The sequence below is a fragment of the Chelonoidis abingdonii genome, chromosome 8 (genome assembly GCF_003597395.2).
Source record: "Chelonoidis abingdonii isolate Lonesome George chromosome 8, CheloAbing_2.0, whole genome shotgun sequence".
Taxonomy (NCBI): Eukaryota; Metazoa; Chordata; order Testudines; family Testudinidae; genus Chelonoidis; species Chelonoidis abingdonii.
Window position 1 is genome coordinate 101,306,323 of NC_133776.1, and position 10,935 is coordinate 101,317,257.

The following is a 10,935-nucleotide window of genomic DNA, read 5'->3' on the forward strand; positions in this document are numbered from 1 at the left end:
GGTTGGTCCTGTTTTGAGCAGGCGGCTGGACTAGATGACCTCCTGAGGTCCCTTCCAACCCTGATATTCTATAAATGAATTGATGAAGCCTGATGTAGCATCACCTCTTCAAAGACTTTGAAAAATCTAGTCAGAATTGAGGAGATATGTAAAGATGCCTATTTCCTCAACTCAGCAGAACAGTGTAACATCAGACCTACCTCTTGCCTTCTTGCAGGTTTACGCAGATTAGCACAGCACTGCCTGGGGATTCCTATTAACTTTATAATCATCAAATAAAGGCAAATACCTGCCAGCAGGCATGGGGAGACTTTCGTTCCAAGATGTACTGCGTTAAGGGCGAAGGTTCAAGTTCATATTTGTCAAAAGGAAGCTTGTCTATTACCATTGGCTCACAATCTACACAGGAGAACCTCACAACAGGATGAGCTGTGCGTGGCGGCTAAGAGGAAGAAGAAAAGTTTCATGACTCAGAGTCCACCAACGGCCTGATGTTAAAGATAACCACATTAATTCTTTAATGCTAGTATCTGCCACCCAGAATTTTGCTTTTTTCTTTTATTTAATACAGCTCCAATCTAAGGAAATATTTTAAGAGTGTTCCACTTTTGATACTACATTCTTTTAAATAAATCAAATCAAGCCGTATTACTAAATGCAGATGAATAAAATCATTTAGTAAACAAACAGTTGACACGCAGTAATGCAAACCCTCCCATACACACCCTTTATTCCTCACTAGCCTTGAATACACTTAAAAAAACAAACAAGTTAATCATTGAGTTTTGACAATAGCAGAAGGTTAAGTTCCTACCATGTGATCCAGATGTATCAAGATAATGGACTATTAACAAAATCATTCAGTTATTGAACAACACTGGCACACAATTCCCTCCTAACCCACAAGGGGGAGAAATGTAGTTAATATTAAAATGTTTTAAATATTTCAAGTCCTAAATCCCAGTCAATCCACAAAGCGTGCAAATACATGATTTAAAGAAAACAAGTCTCTCTCTCAGCCGGCTGTTCACAGAAATCCATGTTTGAGAGCATAGCCACTTGGCCAATATGATTGCTCAAAATGTTCCCTAGTGAGTGATTCCTGCCCCCCCAGGAAAAACTAGCACCTTGAGCAAACACCACAAGTGCAGAAACATAATGGGCCCACTTAGAAATGATATATATCTATGAAAAAAGGCTGCTAAATCAAGCCAATAACCAACAAAATGACTGAATGTTTAAGAAAACAGCAAGCACATGCTGCACGTTCCCACGATTATCTAGAGGATGCAATTATTTGCTTCCTTCCCAGTCACAACTTTCCCGGCTAGGAAGAGAATAATCATATACATGGAGAGCTGCTAAGTACCAAGAAGAAGAAACATCAAAACTGCACATCTTCTAACCTCCCTTGCTGAGATAGTTTAAGACTTCATCGCTCTATTTTCTAGCCCCATTTTTAAACGCTTTAAATAATTTAGTTCAAAGCATAATTTTGACTCAATATTTTGAAAACTTCATTTCCACTGTCGCAAAATGTATAGATACTGAATTAAAGCCTGACTGATGCAATATTTAAGAACTATTAAAAGAACTAGTTTACTGAATGAAAAATTTATTCCACTAACTTTCCAAATCCAGAAGTGATGTGAGATGCAATTTCTAGACTTGTCTTCACCAATCAGCATCACAGAGAGTCAATGCATTTTGTAGTGAAAGCCAGACCATAAGCAAGCCTGGGGTAAGAGACTAATTTAGTGTTCATTTAAGAGCTCTCTATCAGATCAGGAGATGTGGAATCCTTTTCTTTAGTTCGTTTTACTTACCAGAGTTGGTGAATTCTGATCAGGCCAAAATGACTCTGGAATTGGCCAATGCCCAACAGGAACACCAGTTTTAGGGTTAGGTCGTACATAAATGAGTTTATGACAACTATGCCACGGTTGAGAAGCAAATGAATTGATGGGCCTGGATGAATCAACAAGTCCATCTAAAATTTAAACAAAGCAAAAAAAAATAAAATGAAAAATAAAAAGCTACATGGCACGCATTCGTTTCCTAGGAAGTTCTCTTATTAACAACCAATGCCCCATTTCATTTGTTTCAAAGACACACTGTCTCTCTTAATATCAAGGCTGAACACCTACATCAGTGTGTAAAATGGCATAATTTAAAGTCACTTTAAGAACGTTTGCCCACATTCTACAGTCCTGCTCCAGCTGCACAGAAATTCAACTAAGGGCAGCACTGCTATCTCAGCAGACTACATTATATTAAGTTTATTAAGTACTGGCTTTAAAAATGGTACAATATACAAGTCTAGAATCTCTAACACTGTCCTGGCAACAAAAACAGATCACTGACATTTTATAGTCTCACTGAAAGTGATAGAGTGTATAGGAAATAGTGTTAATATTAGTTAAAATTAAATGGGAAAACTTCTCCAGGGAAAGACAAAAATTTTAGAGGTGTAAAATGTACCCTATGGGAATAGGTTCCGTCTTAATTTTCAGCAGTCTGTTAAGGTCCTAACGCCTTATTAGTAAGTCATTTCACTCCTCCTCCTCCACAGAAATGCAAGTTTAAAGGGTTTTGTATCAGTTAACGCATTATGTTCTATTACCTCATATACATTCCCCCCCCCTTTTTATTTATTAAAACTGAAACAGTTCAAATAAACTCAGATTATTTCATAAAAGCTAGATGTGGTTTTGGAACATGGCTTGACAAGGTACAGGTGCATTGCTAAGCTTGCCAGTCTAGTTCCCAGCATTAGTCACAGGTATACGCTTTTGATTCGCTTTGCTTCAGAAATGGTTGACTGGTATTACAGAACATGCCCTTCTGTTACAGATCAATTCATTTCTCCATTTTTTGTAGCGTGCAGTACAACAATTTGAAGAGAACTAACACTGCTACATTTCCCCACCCCAGAAACTTCTGCTACTCTGGGTTTAGATTGAACTTCTTTGCTTCCTTGATGCACACCAAGTCTGAGCTCTCTCAACACTTTTGTGCTATGCTGATATGTACAGTCTACTATTTTATAGCTTCAGATAAAATAAAAAAAACAAACAATCAAGTTCATTCAGTTGCTTTCCCATACAAGAGCAACCTTGCAACTCCAGTGTCCAGACCTGCAGATGTCAGGGACTTTGTTTAATGCCAGCTTGGACTGCACTGGATGCTAGGGGTAAGTCTAAAACATTTTCCCAAGTAGATGAAAAGGCATTATGAGGAAAGCAGGCAGGCAAACAGGAGAGAAAGGCAGGAGGGAAGAAAAGGTGGCTCAGAATGAAAGTAAGGGTGATAGATGATCATTGTAGAATGTATAGAGGATCCCACAAAAGCAATACACACACACTTGATTTTTTTCGTTCTACTTGCATTCTCTAAGTGTCTTCAAGTCTGCTTTTATAAGTGTACGATTTTCAGTGAATGTAAGCTGTAGGAAAAGAGAGTCTTCCTAAACATGCCAAGGGATCAGTTTTCTCTTCTTAATTTTAGATGTCGAGTTCTGCAAGTCTGAACAAACTGCCCCATGATCAACAAATGTATTTTTTCCCCCACACACTCTCTCCTGTCCTGGCACATAATTTTTCACTTGCACTTAGGAAAGAAAAAAGTTTTGACTGATCACAGAGTGATCAGTTTCAAGTAGAACAATGCCAGAAATGTTACAAAAAACAGACACCTTTACAGTGTATCAATTTAAAACCATGTCTGAAGTATTTTTTTTTAAATAAGTTCACTATAGCAACTAAAAATGAATAGAATTACATTTTCTTTTCCCCCGTTCATTTTGTGCATTTGACAGCACATGTATAGTCAGTTTTACTGATTCCCCATATATAGTCAGTTTCCTCTGTTTCTGAGGTTCACCCTACCAAACGTGGGGAGAGAGAAGCAATTAAAAAGGGGGAAAAAATGTGAAAGGTAAAGCCACAAAAGTTGGCAGGTGCGGCACCTGAAAGCCCTCTCTGCACCCCCCCCTCCAAATTACTAGATTTCAAATAGGCAGTATATCCAAGATGATTAAATTCTGTTGCTGTAACATACTGAAGAATCCTTAATGGTGATCTATGGTGGTAATCTTCAAGAACTGTAAATCCAGCAGGTGTCTTTTGCAGTTGCTTTCAAAGGCCTTGTCTACAGTAGGTAAAACAAAGGTGTATTTTTCACATATGCAACATATGTTAAAATACACCTTCCTTCCAGCGCAGAGACAGCCTGAGCACATCAAGGGTTTGTCAACACCAGACATTTTGACCTCAAGTTTACTGACTGGCAATTATCTCTAACTAGTTCATGTGTTTCAAAAGGTTAGCATGTATACTCCCAAAAGTTTGCTTCATGATACCTGTTGCTCTTTACCCTAAGCTGAGCCCAAAGGTAGGGCAAAATTGGGGGTGGGGGGGTAAGAGAAAGGGGAGGAGGAAGTAAATCCACATTAGCCTTTACAAATGTGCTGAAGACCTCAAGTTACTTGAAGGTGAATTAACTCTGGTATAGTCTAGAGAAGACAAGCCCAAATAAAATTCACACACAGAGCTCAATTTTTTTTTAAATAAATAAAAGTTCTTACAACAGATTTTGAGGTATTTAAAAACAAAAGCTTTATATATTGTCACCCTATATTGCTTTGAAAATATACATAGCATTCACAAGACTAGTGTGTGTATAATGCATCCAGGAGGCTTTCCAATTATTTCATCACAGTACAGTTATTAATGCCTCTACTACTTACTTCTGTTGATAAGACACAAAGGCTTTCAAGCTTGCTGTATGTGGTACCAAACTCCTCTTCAGCTCTGTGTGGCTCATAAGCTTGTCTCTTTCATCAACAGATGTTGGTCAAGTAAAAGATATTACCTTATCCACCTTGTGTCTCTAGTATCCTGGGACTGATATTTACAACTACACTGCAACCACTACTTAAAACAGGAATAAGTAGCAATGTTGGACATTTTCTGTCTTTTTAGCTGTGGTTCCTTAGTCAACAAAACAAGCAATAAAGGCATTTCATTCCTAAAACAAGGAAAAAATCTCAGATACCATACACATTAAGGAGCTACACTCAGCTTACAATGCAACAAAACAAAAACACTTGTACACAGATTAAAGTGAATAGTTACTGTACCTTCTCCAATGGGAACTGGGTCTGGTCCTGATTTTTCAAAGTTAATAACAACACCACTCTGAACTTTTTGAACTAGAGATTCTAAACACTGGTTCAACATTCTTTGTGTCCGCACACAATAGGAGCGACCTATAAGTAAAAGAAGAGCAATACAGTAAAAGTCTGAAAATAAGTCACAGCAAACCTTAATTGTGTAAGTAACGGAGGATACTGTTTATTATAAAAATAAAAGTTCTGTTATATGTCAAGTCTCTTTTCAATTTTATATGGAATCACCACTGCAGAGCTGCTGCTTTAGTGACAAACTCAAATCAACAGACATGGCACAATACTTCCACAGTGCAAATAATACGGACTGTGAAAGCCAAGTTGGTCTTCTCCATCCTGTGCATTATCACCAATAACATAGGGTTTGAAGGCCAAAAAAGCCTTCAGTGACAATGGTGCAAACCCATTGGTGCAGACCTCAATATTGTCGATGATGCTTCTGTTCATTCTTGTGTAATTCACTCCTTTTAGCTGCGTTAGCACCAGAGGGTTAATGAAATAAACATTTGTTATTAAAGGAAGCAGGTTTTACTGAATATGTAAGGAACAGATCTGATGAGTGAGATGGTTTCATTTTTAGTCACTTTTCAAAGACGATGACCAGCCTTTTATAAAGAAAGGGGAAGGGATTACAAACCTTAACGTGAAAAAAAGTGAAAAGCTGTCAGATTTAAAAAAGAGCCAGTATTTTTTAATTTTAAGATACTCTTGCAAGGTAGAAACCCAGACTGAGCAGTGCAATGCTAACATGTTGAACTGGCCAGGGCAGAGTCAGTATCCAAGGTGAGAAAAATCAGATGCAAAATTACTTCTCTCCCTCCATCCCCCAAGAGCATCCCATTAAGACAACTTAGAGAGTAAGCCAAATTCCACATTGAAACCAAAGCAAAACAACATCCAACTACCTCCTGTCACTTCACACATCTGTGTGATTGCAGATTCATCAGTGGGTACGCTCCCTAGTTGCTCTGGTTCAACAGAAGAAGCTCCTGGCAAACGCAACACTAGGGCAAACAGCCTTTGATCCCAACGAAATGGTTCTTTGGTTAGTTCACTTCCCGGTAGAGGAGAATTCAAAGGAAGATGAAGCTAATGAAGAAAGATTTGAAGAAAGCTTTAAGGGATCAGATGCTCATTTGAAGACATGTATCCAAACTAATCATCAAAATAACTGATAAACTGAAGGACCAGTTTTCTTCTCTATTAATCAGTGCTCTCAAACTGTGGTCTGTGAACTCCCAGTGACTATGGAACTAAGCAGTGGGACATTGGGAGAGAAACTGGTCCACCTTCCTTAAAAAGTAGTCTGCAGAATGAAGCTGAATTATCACCAATATAAATCTAATTCATAATTATTTTAGCACACTGCCAAGATGCAAGTTTACAGATTTTAAAACTGAAATACTTTTAACTGTTAACAAGACTCCCAAAAGCAAGTTAGTGTTCCCCCGTAGCCATTTTAAAAAGTAAAACAAATACAAAAAAGTCTTACCTCCTCTTGAACACCCGCAGTATGTGTCAATTTGCTTCCATCTGTGATGGTAATTAAAATAGATGGCTCTAAAAAGAATGGGTTCCTCCCCTAGAGAAAGAATAAAAACACGTAAAACAGTAACAAATAATATTTAATTCCATACTTCAGTTAAACATGTGTTGCTCTATAAATGTTTCAGCACAGAAAACATGGTATCTGCCTTTAAGAACTTAAAATGCCAAACAAACAATCCTTATAAAAGCTTGAGATGGTGTTAAATCTATGGACATGTAGAATTCCACAACTGACATGACACTGCACATTAAAGCCACTCAGAACTTCAGACTGACCACAAGTGTAGAACTCACACCCCCGGCTCATAAAGTCACAGCTTCCTATCACTTAAGCAAAAGGCGAGTATTAGGAGTAGACCCCGATGACATTACATAGCAGCAGTACATCTATATTCTAGCTGGCTCTCCTTGCAGGAGAAAATAAAAAGATCAGTATACTGCCAAATACATTCAGGAGACTTAACAGTGGGGAAAATTAAACATCTTTCAAACTGGGTTTAAAAAAAGATGGTATTTTAATGAACTATGCTACCATACAGGGCTGCTGCATCTTACGCTGGAGTTATGTTGCACAGTCAGCGCATAAAGCAAGAATCGCGTATAGTCAAAATTACATTGAGTGTAATGGCGGGTGGAATCACCCGCACTACAAGTACAGTATTAAAGTTGTTATTTCTCTCTTTTTTTGTTTTTGCCAACCGCGTAAAGCTGAAATTATGCATGTTAAATGCACTAAGATGCAACAGACCTGTAATGAGAAGGCAAATATAAGACATTGAGTTTGAAATAGTTAGTTGATAAATGCCTACAATTTTAAGATTCCAGGTGTGTGTACATACACACACAATATGCACTGAACACAAATATATACAACATCTTTCCATGTGGCTTAGTGTGTGACATGAGAACTAGAGTTTTAAAAATTAAATCTATACTTATATAATCTATTTGTAGTTTATGACGATTGATAGTATATAACACAAGAACTAGTGGTCAACCTATAAAATGAATAGGCAACAGATTTAAAACAAACAAAAGGAAGTACTTCTTCACACAATGCACAGTCAACCTGTGGAATTCACTGACAATGGATGTTGTGAAGGCCACATCTATAACAGGGTTCAAAAAATAACTACATTTGTTCATGAAAGATAGGTCCATCAATGGCTATTAGCCAGGATGGTCAAGGATGCAAACCCATGCTTTGAATGGCCCTAGCTTGTTTGCCAGAAGCTGGGCATGGACGACAGGTGATAGATCACTCAATGATTACCTGTTCTGTTCATTCCCTCTGAAGCACCTGGCATTGACTACTATCAGCAGACAGGATACTGGGCTAAATGGATCATTGTTCTGACCCAGTCTGGTCATTCTTATGTTCTTATTAAAAAGAACCTGACCGTTTTACTATAACCAGTTCAAAGCAGCCCCCTCATTTTACTCATATTCCATCAATTCCCTCACTCCAGATATTTAACAATATCCACAAAGCAGCAATTGTTACAAAGAGTGTTTGATACAATGTGAAGAAAGAACTAACATTTGTTACCTGTCCATAATTATCTATTCCAGATACTAATCTATTGAGATTTAACAAGTCAAAGGAGGATCTGAGAGCCTGCCCGAGGGTAGTCAATCCTGAAGCTTGCAGGTTTTTCAGTTCATTCATGAATGTTGCATGATTTTCCTTCCATCCAGCCTGTTATGTAGTAATATATAGAGAGACAAAAAAAAAGACAGTGTATTGGTCATTTTAGTAGTGATCCGGCAAACATCAATTGCAGGGTCTGATTATCACCTTTCATCTCAGAGGCAGATTATATTTCTCATTAGCAGGTAGATGCTGTTGTGCTTGTATGAGGCATACATTTGAAATTATAAAATTAAAAAAAAAAAAAAAAAATCAGAGGAGCCACACAAGTATATTCCCACATAACTGCAATGTGTACAGAACACGAAGTGCATAGTAGAAGACTGACAAGCTACACACAGCATTAAGTTTTTGAAACAATGACTATCTCTATTTAGCTCTTTTTATGAAAGATGCAGCAAAGCAAAAGTGACTAATGAAACTATATGGGTACTTCCATGAGAATGAGAACATTTGATTTAAAAAGTGTGTCCAATGAATGGCATTTAGAAATTAAACATCAATACCTAAGGCACGGGTCAGCAATCTGCAGCACATGTGCCAAAAGACGGCATGTGAGCCAATTTTTAATGGCACGCTGCTACCTGCCAGGGTCCCAGCCCCACTCATCCCCCTCACCCCCCGCTCTCTCCTGCGGGGGCAGGAGGCAGAAGCTTGGTCCTGCCGGCAGCCAAGCTCCTGTCTCGCTGCTTCCCCCCAGTGTGCTGCCTTCCTGTGCCTCCCCCTCTCCTTCCCTGCGTCAATCAGCTGATCGCCCTTGTGAGGGGAAAGGGGAGTGGAGTCACAGTGCGCTTGCTGCTCCGGGGAGGAGGCAGAGAAGAGGTGAGGACGGACAGGGCCCTGGGGAAAGGGGTGGAATCGGGCAAATCCTCTCCAGCCCCTGCCATGAGCCACTCACGGCAGGGGGCTGGGAGTACCCCCATGAGCCAAGCACCCCAGCCTTCTGCCCTGAGCCCTGCACCCCCCGCCCCCACACACCCAGTCCTCTGTCCTGACCCCTGCATCCCTCACACACCTCCAGCCCCGACTCCTGCACCCCCTCACACACCTCCAGCCCCCGTTCTGACTCCTGCACCCACATACATCCCCAGCCCCCCCCAACATCCCATGCCCGGACTCTTACACCACCCCCACATCCCCACCCTTAGCACCAAACAGGACTCCTGCACCCACCCACCCCCACATTCCCACCTGCACCCCCAGTCTGGTGTCCCAGTCACTGGCCCTGCTCAGCCTGCTGGCAGTTTGGGGTCCCGGCTGCCGGTTCCTTGCCAGTCAGGGTCCCACAGGCCCCGTTCAGCCTGGTGCTGAACTAGATGAACAAAACCCCAGGCTAGCAGCAGGCTGAATGGGCCAGCAGTGTAAGATCAACATTTTAATTTCATTTTAAATAAAGCTTCTTAAACATTTTGAAAACCTTGTTACTTTACATACAACAATAGATTAGTTATATAATACAGACTTATAGAGAGAGACCTTCTAAAAAACATTAAAATGTATTACTGGCACTTGAAACCTTAAGTTAAAGTGAAGACTCGGCACATCACTTCTGAAAGGTTGCCAACCCCTGACCTAAGGCATGGTGGTGAAAGACGGAGCTGCAGGGAGAGCACAAGGAGCTGCTGTCGTGGTGCTCGGCAACTCCTCCCCAAACCAGCCTTACCCAGGGCTAGAAAAACATGGAATATGTGCTCAAGGGCTAGGTCTAGTACCAGCAAAAAAGATACCAGTGCCCCCCATTCCTGCTCCCAGCTCAGTGTCCACCCCGACCCCAGAACTAGAAAGACATTAAGACAGCTGTGTACCATTACTTGGGGACTTGTATAATCAAGCAACTTAGAGAAGTTTCACAAATGCGACTCACTATACTTCCTCTCTTTACTTGTACTTCCTTTCCCTCCTGGCTTCATTCCATTTATGTTCATATACAGATCATGCCTCTTTTTATGCTTTCCTCAACTCTCTTCCTCCACACCCATATTATATACTTGTAAAAACACACTTTTCTTCTACCCCGGTTTCTCTGTATCCTACCTCGTAATTCTAACTCTACTTTCTTTTGTCACTACTTCCTTGCTGCTGGAAGCTAGCTCAGATTCCTACCAGGTTGTTGCCCGGAACCCTTCTGTCTCTTTAGCAGACAGACACTTGCTACTTAAAGACTGATAGTTGCACAGTCCCAATCCCTCCCCCACTGCTGGGAGACGTGACATTCTGTCTTGTTCTCTGCATCCCAGAGACTCCTGACTGCTGCAATGAGGAGTACAGAACATCTCTCTAATATTTATAGTTCACTCCCTCAGCTACCTGGCTGCTGCAAGGAGGCAGGTGTGCGCAAGGGAGTTCTCCAGGTGAAGGAGGAGCAAATACAGCATCTGTGGGGTAAGTGATTGTCTGCAGCGTGTGTTTGGGGGTTACTTGCTGCGTGCTGAGCTTGTGTTTGTCAGTCTGTTTGTTTGTTTTGGTTGTTTGAAGGACCCTGTGCTGTAGCTGGCAGTTGGAGGCTGAGCTACAAAGGAAGGTTTGAAAGCTAGAAGCCTCTGGTAAT

The 10,935-nt window shown here is 40.5% G+C and overlaps 1 protein-coding gene across 1 annotated transcript in view; it reads right to left on the reverse strand.

Annotated features, from left to right (window-relative positions):
• Positions 1-10,935, reverse strand: part of LOC116820579 (integrator complex subunit 6-like) — a 66,909-nt gene that overhangs the window by 33,452 nt on the left and 22,522 nt on the right. Inside the window, exons 3-8 of the mRNA XM_032773164.2 lie at positions 8,286-8,435; positions 6,681-6,770; positions 6,094-6,277; positions 5,141-5,269; positions 1,827-1,990; positions 290-442 (exon numbers count right to left, since the gene is read on the reverse strand). Coding sequence (XP_032629055.1) covers positions 290-442; positions 1,827-1,990; positions 5,141-5,269; positions 6,094-6,277; positions 6,681-6,770; positions 8,286-8,435 — 870 coding nt within the window. The remainder of the gene's footprint in view (positions 1-289; positions 443-1,826; positions 1,991-5,140; positions 5,270-6,093; positions 6,278-6,680; positions 6,771-8,285; positions 8,436-10,935) is intronic.